Here is a 14,257-nt window from a genome sequence, read left to right as displayed (position 1 = left end):
ATGCGTGTGTGAAAAAGAAATAAGTGAGGGCGAGAGATCAGTGAGAGGAGTGAGAGGTGAGTGAGATGAGCTCCGATTTCTTGAGGCAGTTAGGTTCTTTTTGTTTTTGTTTTTGAGAGGGAGGTCTAATCATCTCGTCCGTCCAGTGAAAAAGAGGGAGTGAGTGAATGTATATGAGTGTGGGGTTTTAGGCATATGGGCTTGGGCTGGCAGATGGGTTGGGGCAAGAATTGGGACGTTTTGGAATTGTTTTGGCCCAGTTCCGATTTTGAGCTCAATTAAACCTTCTCCTTTCTCTTTTTTTTTTTAACTTTTAAATTCTAACCAAGTTAATTAAAATTCTAAATTAAATCCTAACCCAAATCTATTTTGCAAAATTAAACCTACTTACCTATTTTTAACAATTATCTAATTTAATTAACTAATAATGTATGTAAAGTTACCAATGTATTTTTGTTGTAATTTTCATGTATTAATTCTACAATTAATAAGTAACTAATTCGTAAAAATGCAATTGTAAACTAAAATGATATGGAATGAAGATTTGAAATTTTTTATGTATTTTATATGATTTTAAGATATTAAATATGCACAAAAATACAACTAAATGCAAACAAACAATTAACAAGAAATTCCTAAAAATTCTATAAAAATTTAAAACAATTTAGAAAAACTTACTTTTTTGCGGATTTTGTACGAGTATTTTCGTATGGCAAAAATTACGTGCTCACAATCACGAGGAAGAGGGGAAGAGGGCGATGTGTAGCCAACCTAGAGTCAAGTGGGGAGCCTTGACGAAAGCCAAAGCGCAAGAGTTGGGGGTTAAGTTGATGACTAGGGGGCTTGGAGAAGTAGCGGGGACGCAAGCGCTATGTGGACCATGACTATGCAATGCATTAGGGAAGCCGCTAGAGAGGTATTAGGGATCTTGAAGGGTTACTCTAGTGGACACAAAGGATACTAGTGATGGAATGGAGAGGTTCAAGGAAAAGTGGAGACCAAGAAAGCGGCATATCTGAAGTTAGTGGAAAGTGTAGACGAGGAGGAGAGAAGGGTGAATAAGGAGCAATATAAGTTAGCTAAGAAGGAGGCAAAATTAGCAGTTACGACGATCAAGACTGCAGCTTTTGGTCGTTTGTATGAAGAACTCGAGGGTCGAGGTGGGGATAAAAGGTTGTTCAGGTTAGCCAAGGTAAGAGAAAGGAAGGCTCGTGACTTGGACCAAGTGAAGTGCATCAAGGACGAAGAAGGTAGAGTTTTGTTGGATGAGGGGCTTATCCGTCGGAGACGGCAGACCTACTTCCATAGTCTCTTGAACGAGGAGGGGGACATGAACATTGTACTGGGTGATTTGAAATTCTCCAGGAGTTGTTGCGACTTTGGGTATTGTAGGCGAATTTAGTTGAGGAGGTTGAGAGGGTTATGCGTAAGATGAGCAGGGGTGGAGCGACCGGGCCGGATAAAATCTCGGTGGAGATTTAGCAGAGTGAGGGCAGGTAGGTTTGGAGTGGCTCGCTAGATTATTTAATGTAATTTTTAGAACGAAGAAGATTCCCGGGGAGTAGATGTGGAGCACGATGGTTCCTTTATACAAGAACAAAGATGATATCTAAAATTGCAATAACTATCGGGGTATCAAGCTGCTTAGCCATACTATGAAAGTTTTGGAGAAGGTGATGGAGTTAAGGGTGAGGAGGAGTGTGTCTATTTCTGAGAATCAATTTGGGTTCATGCCGGGGCGCTCAACTACAGAGTCCATTCACCTTGTTTGGAGTTTGATGAAGCAGTATAGGGAGAGGAAGAGGGACTTGGATATGGTGTTCATAGACTTAGAAAAGGCATACGATAAAGTCCCAAGGAAGGTTTTATGGAGGTGTTTGGAGGCTAGAGGTGTACATGTTGCCTATATTAGGGTGATTAAAGACATGTATGATGGAGCAAAAACCTAAGTAAGGATGGTAGGAGGGGACTCAGACCATTTTTCGGTCATTATGGGGCTGCACCAGGGGTTAACACTCAACCCTTTTTTGTTTGCCCCGACGATGGACGTTCTGACGCGCCACATCCAAGGGGAGGTGCCGTGGTGCATGTTATTTGCATATGATATTTTATTGATTGACAAGACGCGAGGCAGTGTGAACGCGAGGTTAGAGGTATGGAGGTAGGCCTGGAGTCTAAAGGATTCAAGCTTAGTAGGACCAAGATAGAGTATTTGGAGTGTAAGTTCAGTGGTGAGACTCAGTGAGGGGAAGGGAAGGTGAGGCGTGACTCGCAAGTCATCCCTAGGTGAGGAAGTTTTAAGTACCTTGGGTCTATTATTCAGGGGGATGGGGAGATTGATGAAGATGTCACACATCGTATTAAGGCAAGATGGATGAAGCAGAGACTCGCTTCTAGTGTTTTGTGTGACAATAAGGTTCCACCAAAACTTAAGGAAAAGTTTTATAGAGTGGTGGCTAGACTGAGTATGTTGTATGAGACTGAGTGTTAGCCTGTCAAGATCACCCATATCTAGAAGATGAAGGTAGCAGAGATAAGGATGTTGAGATGGATGTGTGGGAACACCAGGTTAGATAGGATTAGGAATGAGGTTATTCATGACAAGGTGGGTATGGCCCCCATTGAGGACAAGAAGCGTGAAGCGAGGTTTAGGTGGTTTGGACATGTGAGGAGGAGGAGCACAGATGACCCAGTGAGGAAGTATGAGAGGTTGACATTTGAGGGCCTACAGAGAGGTAGAGGTAGGCTGAAGAAGAAGTGGGGAGAGGTGATTATGCAAGACATGACGCAGCTTCAACTGATCGAGGACATGACCCTTGATAGGAAGATGTGGAGGTCGAGGATTAGGGTAGTTGGGTAGGTGATAGATTGTTCATACCAGTAGGATTAGTACGCACTCTCGCATTCTGTTGGTAGTAGGTTTCTATGACTACCCATCATTTTCTTTTATTTTGATCATCTTATTATCGTGTTGTTTCTGCTACTTTTATATGGCTTTTTGGTGTTGTCCCTCATTGTCTATCTTTTAATTAATGTGGTACTTATGTTTTTCTGAGTCGAGGGTCTATTAGAAATAGTCTGTCTACCTTCACAAGGTAGGGGTAAAGTTTGCGTACATGTTGGTTCCCAAGTACACGCAAGTATACGTGGCCGTCAAGTAATAAAGTGATTCAAAGTCGAATGTCGAACCCATAGAGACTTAGATTAATTTTTAACTAAGCAAACTAAAATTAATTACTGTCCAAGATGATAAAAAAAATACTATTTTCTTCTAAACTACTATTGCAAAAATTAAACTAGTAATTAGCCCAATTAATTAGGAGCAATCGATTGTAGTTGGATTTTAATCAAATGAGATGAAGATTCCAAGGTTGTGGTCGGTTTGTCAATCCTATTGGGTTCATATTTACGCCTGTTAATCTACATTATCTATGATTGCTAGTTAACCAGATCGTTTATATAAATAATATATTCCCACAATACTATCTGTCTATCCATAATATATCAACCATATATTCCTATGGTCTTGAATCTATCATGAACGAATATAATACGGTATTTACCTAAGCTAGACTGTTAGGTATATTCCTATCATAACCGTAAAATCTTTCCCCGAGCCACGGGTTTAGAAACAAGCTCTCTCTAATTCTTCTCTAATCTAAACACGGCTTTCCCAAGCAGAGTATAGATAGTAAATAGAACTCAATTGCTGGCCAACAATTAAGCAATTATGCACAGAATTAGAGAAACAATCAAAGATGATGACTCGAATTAACGGTAATATAATTAATAAACTTCAATATTCATGACAACCACAATCCTAGAATGTGAAGTTTAGCTCCAATAGACATGGTAGCAAAATAATAAGTCATCCAAAGAAACGTAAAGTTTACTGTGTTTGATGGAAGAAAGATGGAATCTGATGAATTTCGGCCTCCACAGCGGCTCCGTGCTCTCCGTTCATCAAAAATTGCTCTGAAAAACGTCCTTCCCCCATTCAGACATATTTAGGGAGTATTTATAGGCTAGGGTTGAAGTCCTTTAGTCCAAATTCGGGTCGGAGACTTTTAACTCACAACTTTTAATTATCGGGCTATAGACCTTGCGAAGCTTGGTTTGTAGCGCGGTCAACCTGGCTATAGACCTCGGGAAGCTTGGTCTGTACCGCGGTCAAGCTGGCTATAGACCTCGCGAAGCCTGGTATGTAGCACGGTTTAGGTACCTGATGCTTTTGTGTTATGTTCTTACTTCACTTTGCATGAAAACTTTCCAATTCACTCCTACACATATCAATACCATTATTTAGCTAAAGTCACAAATATTCCCACTAAAGTTAATAAGATCGAGGCGTAATGCAAGGTAAATTAAATGCAAAAACATAAATTTATAGCCAAACATCGATACACACTATCCTTCTCAGACCCACTGTATGGGATAATACTGAATATGTTGTTGTTGTTAGTTCTATTTGATTGAGAACGGAGTTTAAGAAAAAGAAAAACTTTTAAACTTGTGGTATGAAATGAAATTCATATATTGTGTGTGACTATAAATCATGCATAAAGGTAAATTGTTTCTAAATATAAAAAGAGGTATAAAAAATTATACGGACTAAAAAAAATAGGTTTACCTAAATTAAAATGGAAGGAATATAAAATAAAGTAATTGAAATCCATCAAATAGAGCCATTGACACTCCTATTATGAAGTGCTCTCCCAAAGACGCATTTTATATCAAATATCTAACGAAATGGATAAATAAAATAATACTATTGATTATTACTACACAACGCTAATGTTTAAATTTTCATTCTGTATAGCATTCGCAATAGATGCTAAGAACAAGCTCATAGCTCGGTAACAATGGCACATCCACTTTCCTTCTCACAACCCCCACTACCGCCTCCCTCTTCCTCTCCTAAATTTCTTCACCTCAACACAACCACCTCAATTAAGCCCACGCCCATTTTCTCCCATCTCAAAAAACACAGTCTTTTCACTTCCACACCCAAAAAACCCAACTCCTTCACTATCCCATTAAAAGCCACTCAAGATTCAAACTCCAACAACTCCTCATCAGAAACCCAGCAAAACCCACCACCGGATAGTACCAAAGTCGCCACCGATCAAGACGCCGGCGGCGATGAGTTGTCACCGTCGGATGTGGGGTCGGAGATAAAGAAGCTGATGAAGGAGAGAGAAGAGAAGGGGACGGATTTTTGGAGTGGAGTGGCGGAGGAGATAAGGGAAATTGAATGGCCAGCTTTTGGTAAGGTGTTGAGTACTACTGGGGTTGTGATTGGAGTCATTGCTGGGTCCAGTGTCGTTTTGCTCACTGTTAATGCCGTTTTGGCCGAACTTTCTGATAGAGTTTTTGCTGGAAAAGGTGTTCAAGATTTCTTTGGTTGATTTTTTTGTTAAGATAAGACTTCTTTGAAGAATCTTCTTTTTTGTGTTTTAGTTCTTTTTTTCCTTGGAATAATTTTGAACAATCTTTTCCCATTTATTGTTGCAAAATTTGATTGAGAATACTCCAGTATATGATAGCTCAAAGTCGAGTTTAAAAGTTTATGAAGAAAGAAAATTTCTTAGTCTATGGCGCCTAAATATACTAGTGTGTAGTAATTTAGTTAATGAGTCTCTGGTATTTTCTTCAAGTTATTTAGACAGCACCAGAAGTTTAAACTAATACTAACGAATATATGAACGATGAGAAGATGTCACTTACCTAGAAAAGAAATTTAGTTGTTAATGTAAATAAAGTAAATATATGCACAATGGGCATGTACAGCACTTGATTAGCGTAGGATGAGAAGATGTCTATTCAAGAAAATAAAAAGTTTAGAGGAACTTTGATGAACAAGCAGCACAGCTCTTGAAATTCCTGTTATAAATCCACTGTCACAAGTGTTGTAGAAACAGTAAACTTACAAAAGCACTAAGACATACTTGAATGGCCACTAAAAAAAAGAAAAAGGCCTTATTTTTAGAAGTTTCAGCAAACCGGAAAGGAAAAGGTTCAGACAAGAACATTCTGCTTTGATCGGAAAACCCTCTCGAGACTATGGTATGGTAGTCGAAGGACAAAATGTTCAAGGCTCCACGGTCATGTTCTCTGCTTCCCGTCTAACAGATTCAAAGAGCACAGAGGAAAGATATCGCTCCCCGAAGCTTGGGAAAACAACCTGCAACGCCAGTTTAATGTGGCTGTAAGTAGAGGCAAAACAAACCTTGTCGTGACTTAGAATGCTATTCCATCATACAAATGACTAAAATTGGTGAAAATGTTCTCCATGCGGTTGACTTATGATACTTGAATACTTCAAACAAGGAATGATTACAATGTGCAAAAAACTGTCAAATTAGATATTCTACAAAACAATACAACAATAATGGCAGGAAGCACCGGATGGATCAATAAAGTCAGCATAAAAAAGCTTGCAAAATTGGCAGTGTTTTGCTGGACAAGATGAAAATCTATGCCAGTGTCAAAATGAGCATAGAAGCAACAGTTGTCTTAGTTGCTTAAATAAAGAATATTTTAGGAGTAGGCAGACAACAATAGAGTGAATTCAGCAGTTGCAGTAGGCACAAGAATCTTGAGCATCAAAGCACAATGATAATCAATTTACTGCATCTTTCTGGACCAAAGCACTGCCAATGAAGTAACTAACCCTAACCATCATCAAACTACAGTCCTTCCTCAATGACATATCAAGTGTCTATCCCTATACAACCAAAACCGCCAGATGTATTTTGAAGAGAGAAACACAAGAGACACATGAATAAGTAAATTTCTTTCATCATATTCTGTTCCCTATGGTAACACAGAAAACAAGACTTTTTTTTTTTTTGTTATATATGCAAAAACCCAAGATATTTAGGGACGACAAAAATCAAATGAAGCACTTCCTACCTATATAAGTTGAACAAAAAACATTTCATTATGTCAATCACTTAGATACTCACAAACCACTAAATCCCATGAGTCCACTAAGATAATGATACATGCCTTTTCTTTGTTTTCGATATGACAATATTTCAATGTTTTGCATAATATAGTTTATCAGCTTCAGCTGATCATGAGTTGACTAGCATTTCATAAAAAGTGATAGATACTTACAACAATGAGCTTCCCAGCATTTTCAGGGCGCTTAGCAAGTTTGATTGCTGCAGCAGCAGAAGCACCAGATGATATGCCCACCTGTAAAATGCATATTTTCAGTATCCAAAACATGTAGGACGTTAGGAGTGCGCAAAACTGCGGCATGACTATTACAATGTTCAATAGCTCTTGCACACACTTCTCTTTTTCTTTCTTTATTCCGTGGGAGCTTTTTCCCTTTATCCTTTTTTCTTCTTTTTCTTTTCTTTTTGGGGGTGGGGAGGCGGGGGTGGGGGAGGGAGTAGGAAGGTTGGGAGCAGAGGTAAAGCTGTCAAACTTACAAGCAAACCTTCCTTCAATGCCAGAAGCTTTGCAGTTTCTATGGCTTCTTCACTTGAAACCTGATTTTATCAAAATGAATAAATTCTGTCAAATGCTAGCACCTAAAGCCTAAAAAGTCAAGATCAATAATAGAGCGGAAACTGAGATTCATAGTGTTCCCATAGATCAAGAATTTTGTAGAAAAGATATTCTGGGAAGTTCATATCTTACTTGAATTACTTCATCAATAAGACCAACTTCCAAAACACCAGGAATGAAACCAGCACCAATCCCCTGAATCTTATGCGGACCTAATGCATCATTGGCAAGTCATATGTCAAATTGAATCAAAGAACCATATAACAATGACTTGTTAAATTGTTTACACAGCAGATATTTCAAGATGGTCACAATGACTTTTTTGTTGATAAAAGGTAAAAGCGGACACAATGACTTTTGTTTTTGCTTTTTATCCATTTGGGGCGGTGTTGCAGGACTGGGTAGCCACTCAGAAAGGCTAGTGCAATTTTTTCGCTCTTTGCTGACAATAAAGCATTTTCTCCTTTATATTTCGGTTGACACTAGAAATGGAGTACAGAAGGAGCAGGTTTTTTATACCAAACTCTTATGACACTCAAAATTGATAATTACTTTATACATTATGGTTAAAAGAGTGGATACCGAGGATCCATACAGCCGATCCGGATTAGATTTGGATTGAGGAGTAGCTGTTGTATATAAATATATAAATACTAGTAAAGAGATGAGATTACTATGTCAGTTACCCTTTTTGGCATAAAGATATTGTAAAAGCTAAAAAAGAAAAAACATTCGAGGTAGTTTGGCACTTAACTTAAGATACAAATTTAATTAGGAATCTGAAGTGTATAATATATTGCTCATGCTCTTATTTTTGGTTAGGAATATACAACTAAAAGGGAGGAAAATGTTTAATAATGGATTCACAATTTTTGTAGATAGCTATTTACTATTGATGTCCCTTTGGAGACATTTGATAGAAAAATTTATGTACTATTGATGCATGCTAAAATATTACTAGAACAACATGGAGTCTTTGACATATATATTGAAAAATTAATTGTTCAAAAACAAGCCAAGCCATTTCTTTCTACCTTTCTGCTTTTTCAAACTCACTTTGGTATTATTTAGAGAATCCTCACTTTTGGTATGTTGTTGCCTGGAGAGCTTCAGTGCAACTTAAGTTCAATAGTTTATTAAAGGGTAAAAGTAATGTCCTGAAATATTTAACATATAGCTCCTTTATTTTGGTTTTGCAGTGGGCATAAGAAGGGATAAACAAGTTTCGAGGAGAAGGCTATGGTTTAAACCAGTACATGGACCTGGGACAAGACTTTATGATTTACTGCCATCATATGTAAGGCTGTCTCTGGCTCTCAGCTTACCAGAAGAGTTTTAACAAATAAAATCGGGTTCTTTCCAATATATCATGCAAGCGAAGTGACCACTACGACGCCAAGACATGCTAATCAGCATCCAAGGCCAACTAAATCCTAAACCTTTAACAAGTAATGTCTTTAGAGGGGGAGGGGAGAACCAGAATCAATCAATACGTCATGGAATTCCTATAATTTACTAAGATGGATCATGGGAATTTCAGACTCCAGACACTGCCTGCTCATCTGAATTACTTTTAACATCCCACCTACTCATTTACTTTCAGATTTCCATATTAAAAGTCAAAATTTTAGCTATACCAGGCTCTAGGTGTTGTGCGAAATGTAGCCTTAGATACACCATAACACGACTAGATGACCTTAGGTCTACATGATGAACCACTTATATTGGACCCTGTTAGAAAGCACATACAGTGCTGGCCATTCAATGCAACCAGTCACACCATTGAAACTTTCGGTCGCATTGTAGACACTTTATAGGAATGTTACTTAGATATGGATCAAGGTGTCGAAAACCAGAAATAATGTTAAATACAATTAAGATAGTGTGAGAACCCAATAACTGCAGGTCTCATATTTATAAGGTTCTCACTCCCACAAACTTGAGTTCTGCTGCGATACGCACAAAGTGGAAAAATGAAAAGAAAAAAAAAACATAATGGTTGAGAAAGAAGAAAAGCTCACCAGGCTTTCCTCCAGAAAGAATAGCACTTTCAACTGGTTCCACACCATAGAGCTATCATCCAATTGCAAAAGGGAAAAAGGAATCATTTTGACAAGTCATGATAATACCAAACAGAAATTTAGCATATAGAAAGAATTCAATTACTAATCAAACCAAATAAAATATTTTGCGTTACAGGTCATTAGCCTAATTCTTAAACAAGCTCACCTTTATGTCGGGGTTCTGCTCTCTTAAATACTTGCCTGAACCTGTTATTGTGCCTCCTGTTCCAATTCCAGAGACGAGAGCATCTACTTTCCCGTTTGAGCCTTTCCAGATCTCAGGACCAGTGGTCTCATAGTGTACCTACATTATGGTAGTATTTGAGTTAGCCATTTCCCCATCAGAGAAAGTAAACTTTGGTGTGGGAAGAAGAGATACCTTTGGGTTTGCAGGGTTTTCAAATTGCTGAAGAATAAAGGAGTTAGGTGTTTTGGCCTTAATCTCTTCAGCCTTCTGAATAGAACCTTTCATCCCTTTTGCTGGATCTGTAAGCACCAACTCAGCACCAAAAGCACGCAGAATAATTCTCCTCTCAAGACTCATTGAAGAAGGCATCGTTATGATGAGTTTGTAGCCTTTAGCAGCAGCCATAAATGCCAATCCTACTCCAGTGTTTCCACTTGTAGGTTCAATGAGGACACTCTTCACAAAGAAAGACAATACAAAGTCAGATTCGAATGCTAAACAAGGTGGTAACCAAATCTTCAAAATACAAATGACTTCATTCCTCCTTGTAGATAATCGTCACACATTCATCAAATTACAGAACCACTCAACCCACAAACCAAATTGCAAAATCATTTCTAGAAACAAGGGTAACTAACCTCGCCAGGTTTGATCAGGCCTTTCTCCTCAGCATCCGTAATCATACTATAACCAATCCTGGCAGTAGTAATAAAGAGATAAGCAAAACACAGTCATCAGTAATAAATACATAGCTCCGATAAATACATAACTACTGTCGAGGAATATCCACAAGCAAAATGAAGTTTTACCTATCCTTAACACTAGAGCACGGCTCCATGCTTTCGAGCTTGGCAGCAACGCGAGCAACACACCCATCCACAACATTATTCAGGTACACCAAAGGAGTGTTACCGATCAACTGTGGGTCAAAGCCGCAAATTATTAATACAATCTAAGTGGTCTACAAATTCAAAAGAAAAGCAATATTCAAAAGGAACCAGATACAAGAGGTTATCAACTTACTTCAGTTACATCCTTGGCAATTCCATTCTTTTCTCCCGCCATATTTGTCAAGTTAATTCTGCAAGAATTTAAAAGTGAAACTAAGATCATAGTGCTTCAATTCATCATATCAGCTACTCATTTAACCAAGATTTCTCATTTGAGAACCCTCTAAACCCGTTACACTCTACTCGGGCAACTTCCATCCTTAACATAATGTAATCAGTTTCCAATATTCAGGAAGAAAAAAAACTGAAAGGAACTAATAGAAACATCAAATTCTTTATAATTTTTTTCCTTCTTCCACTTCCACAGACTACAACAATTTGCCAGCTAAATTAGGAAAAAAAATAAACCCAAAAGCACTTTGTATCCTAACAAATTCAGAAAAGAAGATGCACATCTTTTTTTTTTTGATGACCGAGAATCCTTTGGACCAACCGCAGCCTCCGAAACTCGGTGGATAATGGGCCCGCCCCTCTATCCTTTCTCCATTTAAATACCAGGCTAGGCTTTGTCATTGTGTGGGGCTTGAACCTGTGACCTAAGACACAAATCCACCGCCCTTTGCCCCTTGAGCTAGGCCTGGGGGCAAAAGAAGATGCACATCTTTTATCTTATCCCTTTTAAAATTAATTGTAGATTACATCTTAATTCAATCAACACCAAGAATCCATCCTCCACAGTTCATAAATCTCAAAAAACAAAAAACCCAATTCTCAGAATCACTTTTCTGCCCATATTTAAAAAGAAATTCAATTTTTAATTCCCTAATACCTTAACAAGTAAAGCTTGAAGAAAAAATTCCGATTAGGTGGAAAAAACAGTGATCTTGGCAAATGTACAGAGAACAAATTAATTATGTAATCTATAAGAGCAAATAAAAGCCACAAAATAAATGGAGAAAAAGATTTACCTGGGATTTGACAATGACAAGAAAGGAGCCTGGTTGAAGATGGATTGGTACTAGAATGCAAATGTACGGTGACTATGTTGAGGTGGAGAAATGAATGACCCTTATATATACCCACACCCACTTCTCTATTGATCATATTTTAGTAAGTTTTGTCTTGTATTATTAGTGCCTACTGCCTAAATCGTGCAAAATTGGGCTTCTTGCCTTTTTATTCTTGTTTCAAACTTTTTTGCTTTTATAAAAGAAATTCATATTTAATGCATTACATTTATCGATCTTTAAGTTATTTAATTAATTACTCCTAACACAATCTACAAAACCTAAAGTGTTACTCTCTCCGTCCATAATAAATAACTTTTTGGACGTCACTTAAAAAAATACTAACTCCTAAAAGAAGAAAAAAGTATTTTGAAATTTGTTTATCATTAACTTGACAAATATGTAAATAAGGACAAATTATGTAAAGAGATACTTATTTTGAATAAAAATAAAAGGCCAAAAATCACTTATTATGAATCCGAGAGAGTAAATATTAAGTATAAGATATTAGATCTTATAATTATGGCACACAACTTAAATTTAGTGTAAGGTGTCCTTTTTAGTTTGTCTCATGAATTCTGATTTTTTTTTCCTTTGGCATAGTTCATAAGTTTGATTTGGTCTTAAAGATCAAATATCTTATAAGAGAGAGTTATATATATATATATATATATATATATATATATATATATGAGACATTTTTTACTATTACTTTTATTTCTCGTCAAACAAATGATGTTTTCTTGTGAAATTATCATTTATTCTTAACAAGATACTGAAATTTTTCTTTCTTACTACCCAGACAAGCTTAAAAGATATGGTTTGCATACTAGTTCATAAGCTAAATGTTAAATTTCTACTTTAAATTAAATATATTAGCAAATGAGTTATTAAATTGCATATAATGTTCCTTCAATAACAATTTAGTCGTTAAAGTGTCGTAGTTGAAATTTTAACATAAGTTTGATTCAACCATCTTTTAGTACTAAACTTCGCAGAAGAAAAAGCATAAATCTGTTGGATAACTTATTCTAATATAAATAATTTATTCTAAAATAAATATTATCCGGTTATGATTGCAGCTAACAAGCTTAGAAAGAAAATATTGACTTAATTTTGAAACAAATATCTGACAGCAAATCAATCATCTTTTTTGGTAATTATTTATTACTAATTTAATATAAAGTTTCTATCAAATTGGCTCTCGAGATTCCGAAGGGTCAAATTGCATCATTTACTTTATCAGTGAACGAGAAAGACTGGCGGGGAAGTAGTCAACTAACCAAACTTTGAAGCTATCAAAATTGTTTGGAAGTCTATGTTCTTTGCTAGAATTCTCGTCCTAATTCATTTTTCCTATTTGAAAAGGAATACAACAATGTCAAGGTCTTGTTAGTGTTGATTTGGAATATCCATAGTAGAAAATCAAACAAAATATAAAAAACAAAGTCCATTAACCAATGATTCAACAAAAAAACACTAGTTTGAAAGTTGAAATTCTTTGTTACAACTTACCATTTTCATTTAGTTGTTCTTTTTTCCTCTCAAAAAGAAATATAATAATTTTGGGGTAGAAGGGGTGCGAAGCCATGCAACTAACTTGCAGTCTCCGGTAAACCTCTGAGAGTGCTGGAAGCTCTCACTCTAATGTCCGGGCACCTGGATCTGCACACAAGGTGCAGGGAGTAACATGAGTATGTCAACTCAGTAAATAACTAAAGTAAATAAGGTCCAACTGCAGTGATGAGCAATTTTAAACCATATAAGAGTTTACAACAGAAATATCAAGTCAAAACCAACAGTGCCATAGTTAGTTATCTCGTAAAAATGTCAGTTTCAATTAAAATACTTTGAAATCATTTATTCAACACTTTCCAACAGATGCACAATATAAAAAGAAGAGTGAAAGCAGCAAAATGTCATAAACGGGCCCCTCGGGCAAGGTATCACTCATAAGTATAGCCTCTCGGGCAAGACTCTTAGTCACTCGGAACTCAGCTCTCGTCAACAGTACTCACACTCAGCCCTCCGGCTCAATAATATCTCATAATAGTAATAATCATAATAACCGCTGCGGCGTGCAGCCCGATCCATAGTTTATAGTCGACTACGCTCACTGGGGGTGTACAGACTCCGGAGGGGCTCCTACAGCCCAAGCGTCATATCGCTGCGGCGCGCAGCCTGATCCAATATATATATCGTTGCGGCGTGCAACCCGATCCATAATATATATATAATATTGCTGCAGCGTGCGGCTCGATATATATATAAAATCCTCACCATTAGGTCCTCAACCTCTCTCAGTCATTAACTTTACAGCCACTTGGGCATATCAGTGGAAATCAGGGAACTCAGCCCAAACAGTTTTCATATATTAAGAAGTAGAGTGATAAAATCAGATTTAAACAATAAATATGTAAAACATGACTGAGGATATGCTTTCAAAACAGATAGAGTGAGGAAAGTAGTAAAAATTACCCATAGGGTCTAAACAGGTTGGCACAAGGCCCCAAACATGTCGTACAA

The 14,257-nt window shown here is 37.1% G+C and overlaps 2 protein-coding genes across 4 annotated transcripts; one reads left to right on the top strand and one right to left on the bottom strand.

Moving 5' to 3' along the window:
- Positions 1-4,761: 4,761 nt before the first annotated feature.
- Positions 4,762-5,583, top strand: LOC107801536 (uncharacterized). Its single transcript, XM_016624882.2, has one exon. The coding sequence runs from the start codon at positions 4,863-4,865 to the stop codon at positions 5,406-5,408; it is 546 nt and encodes a 181-aa protein (XP_016480368.1). The 5' UTR covers positions 4,762-4,862; the 3' UTR covers positions 5,409-5,583.
- Positions 5,584-5,850: 267 nt separating this feature from the next.
- Positions 5,851-11,730, bottom strand: LOC107777625 (cysteine synthase). 3 transcript variants are annotated; one of them, XM_075256733.1, is made up of 11 exons: positions 11,554-11,664; positions 10,798-10,855; positions 10,584-10,693; positions 10,413-10,470; positions 9,967-10,230; positions 9,754-9,891; positions 9,546-9,597; positions 7,657-7,736; positions 7,446-7,505; positions 7,123-7,203; positions 5,851-6,184 (listed from the first exon to the last, which is right to left on the bottom strand). In XM_075256733.1, the coding sequence occupies exons 2-11, from the start codon at positions 10,837-10,839 to the stop codon at positions 6,092-6,094; spliced, it is 978 nt and encodes a 325-aa protein (XP_075112834.1). In that variant the 5' UTR covers positions 10,840-10,855; positions 11,554-11,664; the 3' UTR covers positions 5,851-6,091. The 3 variants fall into 3 exon arrangements, with proteins under 3 accessions (XP_075112834.1, XP_075112833.1, NP_001312174.1); XM_075256732.1 differs by lacking the exon at positions 11,554-11,664 and adding an exon at positions 11,384-11,490 and having other exon boundaries at positions 10,798-11,179; NM_001325245.1 differs by lacking the exon at positions 11,554-11,664 and adding an exon at positions 11,693-11,730 and having other exon boundaries at positions 5,868-6,184.
- Positions 11,731-14,257: the final 2,527 nt, after the last annotated feature.

This window comes from Nicotiana tabacum, chromosome 7 (assembly GCF_000715075.1).
Source record: "Nicotiana tabacum cultivar K326 chromosome 7, ASM71507v2, whole genome shotgun sequence".
Classification (NCBI taxonomy): Eukaryota; Viridiplantae; Streptophyta; class Magnoliopsida; order Solanales; family Solanaceae; genus Nicotiana; species Nicotiana tabacum.
The sequence above is the reverse complement of the archived record's forward strand: the minus strand, read 5'-3'. Positions and strand labels throughout refer to the sequence as shown.

Coding starts and splice junctions, on each gene's coding strand:
- LOC107801536 (XM_016624882.2), top strand. CDS start 4,863: ATGGCACATCCACTTTCCTTCTCACAACCCCCACTACCGCCTCCCTCT.
- LOC107777625 (XM_075256732.1), bottom strand. CDS start 10,887: ATGATCTTAGTTTCACTTTTAAATTCTTGCAGAATTAACTTGACAAAT. Junction 7,737..9,545: donor TCTTTCTGGAGGAAAGCCTG/GTGAGCTTTTCT, acceptor ATGATGCATTAG/GTCCGCATAAGATTCAGGGG. Junction 7,204..7,445: donor CATTGAAGGAAGGTTTGCTT/GTAAGTTTGACA, acceptor TGCATTTTACAG/GTGGGCATATCATCTGGTGC.